The sequence below is a fragment of the Lottia gigantea genome, assembly GCF_000327385.1.
Source record: "Lottia gigantea unplaced genomic scaffold LOTGIsca_2708, whole genome shotgun sequence".
Lineage (NCBI taxonomy): Eukaryota > Metazoa > Mollusca > Gastropoda > Lottiidae > Lottia > Lottia gigantea.
The window spans coordinates 2,357-4,075 of record NW_008708850.1 but is presented as its reverse complement, the minus strand read 5'-3'; the positions used below and the strand labels follow the sequence as shown (position 1 = coordinate 4,075).

The following is a 1,719-nucleotide window of genomic DNA, read 5'->3' as shown; positions in this document are numbered from 1 at the left end:
TCAGGATTGGGTATAACTCCACAAGCAACAAAAAGCACACCCAGACTTGATAATTCTGTATGTGTTGAAGAGTTCAATAGAAAGAGGGGTGTTAAATGATGACAAGATGCACTAAACACCTACAAGGACAAAATTGATCCTCACTCTGATTCTTTGCAAAAAGAGAATTACCAAGGCTATAACAAGTCAAAATTCAAATAAGAGACCAGAATAAAATTGAGATGATTTATTTACAGACAGAATGATTAATGTTACATAAAACTTTGTACATGAAAAAATGAAATTAAAATGTTTTTATAGTAGACTATATTCCCTTGCTACTTGATAAAAATAAAAACAATTTCCACCTATTGGTGAATTTTACAAATTAGTACTCCAAGATGTTACAGCACTTTAATTTATCTTCCTTCAACTGAAAATAGAAAACAATTTAATTAAATGGTAAATCTTGAATACATGATAATGTAAATTAAATAACCAACATTTCACATAATAATGTAAATTAAATAACCAACATTTCACATAATGTAATTTGTTGAAACGTTGTGTACAATACAACCAAGGGTCTGAATTCATACAATTAACAATGAAAGTTTAAAAGGTTCAGCTTAGATTTAAAAACGTTAAGGAATCAAAAGTAATGCCAGTTAATGGGAAGTGAGCATATGCAGAAAAGAAATTAATATCGGTCTGTAGTCCAATTCTGTCAACGAAATCGAGTTATTTCCCTTTGACCATGATTGTTTTCATAGACAACCAATGTATGAGCCAGTGGACCAATTTCTTTTAATAATTCTATCACAACATCTGAAAGTTTCTAACCCAAAGCACCAGTTTACAAGATACTTACTGTAAGAAGAGATGTCGATTTCATCAGGTAATTCAGTTATGTTGACTTCAAATCTCTCTTGTACATCGTTTAAAATCTTGGCATCATTTTCATCAGAGATCAGAGTTATAGCTAAACCCTTCGTACCAAATCTTCCAGCACGAGCTACCTAGAAAAACAGAAATATGCCACTGAAACTTGATGTTTTCCATGTGATAAACCATATTTAACATGGGTCAGAATATGATCCATTGTGTATGAGATGGTAAGATGTTGCACTAGGCCTTGTGTACTGTTACAGATCCAACAGTATGTTTTAGTTTTTCTTTGGTTTTCAGTTTCTATATTCTAACAACTCTTCAAGATGGAATTGTAACTGATCTTGTCTTGGGTATATTAATACTCCTCCATGTTCATCTCTCGTGTCAAAACCTAGAATATCTACTTACTCTGTGAAGATAGGTGTCTAGAATATCTACTTACTCTGTGAAGATAAGTGTCTGAGTCTTCAGGCATATCATAATTAAATACAATATTAACTCTTTCAATATCCATACCACGACCAAATAAATTAGTAGCCACTAAAATACGTTTCTGAAAATCTTTAAACTGCTGGTACCTCGACAATCTGAAATATAATCAAGTTTTATAATAATATAGGATAGTAAAGTTCAAAACTGTCTATTCTACTTTGGATTTTGTTTATCTATTTAGGTTTTTATTTAGTTAGATGGAAGAGGTTTGGGGAACACACAGAAATAAGAAGTCCTACCTTTCTTCCTGTGTCATGGCTCTATGTATAGCTATAGCAGGGAAATTCTGTTCTTGAAGTAACTGAGCTAGGGCCATACATCTTTGTACACTCTTGACGAATATTATCACCTGTAATT

At 32.1% G+C, this 1,719-nt stretch overlaps 1 protein-coding gene across 1 annotated transcript; it reads right to left on the bottom strand.

The window, feature by feature from the left end:
* Positions 1–398: 398 nt before the first annotated feature.
* On the bottom strand, positions 399–1,678 carry LOTGIDRAFT_176701 (hypothetical protein; the record flags this gene model as incomplete). The annotated part of the gene is made up of 4 exons (XM_009056368.1): positions 399–412; positions 851–998; positions 1,313–1,457; positions 1,602–1,678. The coding sequence occupies 4 exons, from the start codon at positions 1,676–1,678 to the stop codon at positions 399–401; spliced, it is 384 nt and encodes a 127-aa protein (XP_009054616.1).
* Positions 1,679–1,719: the final 41 nt, after the last annotated feature.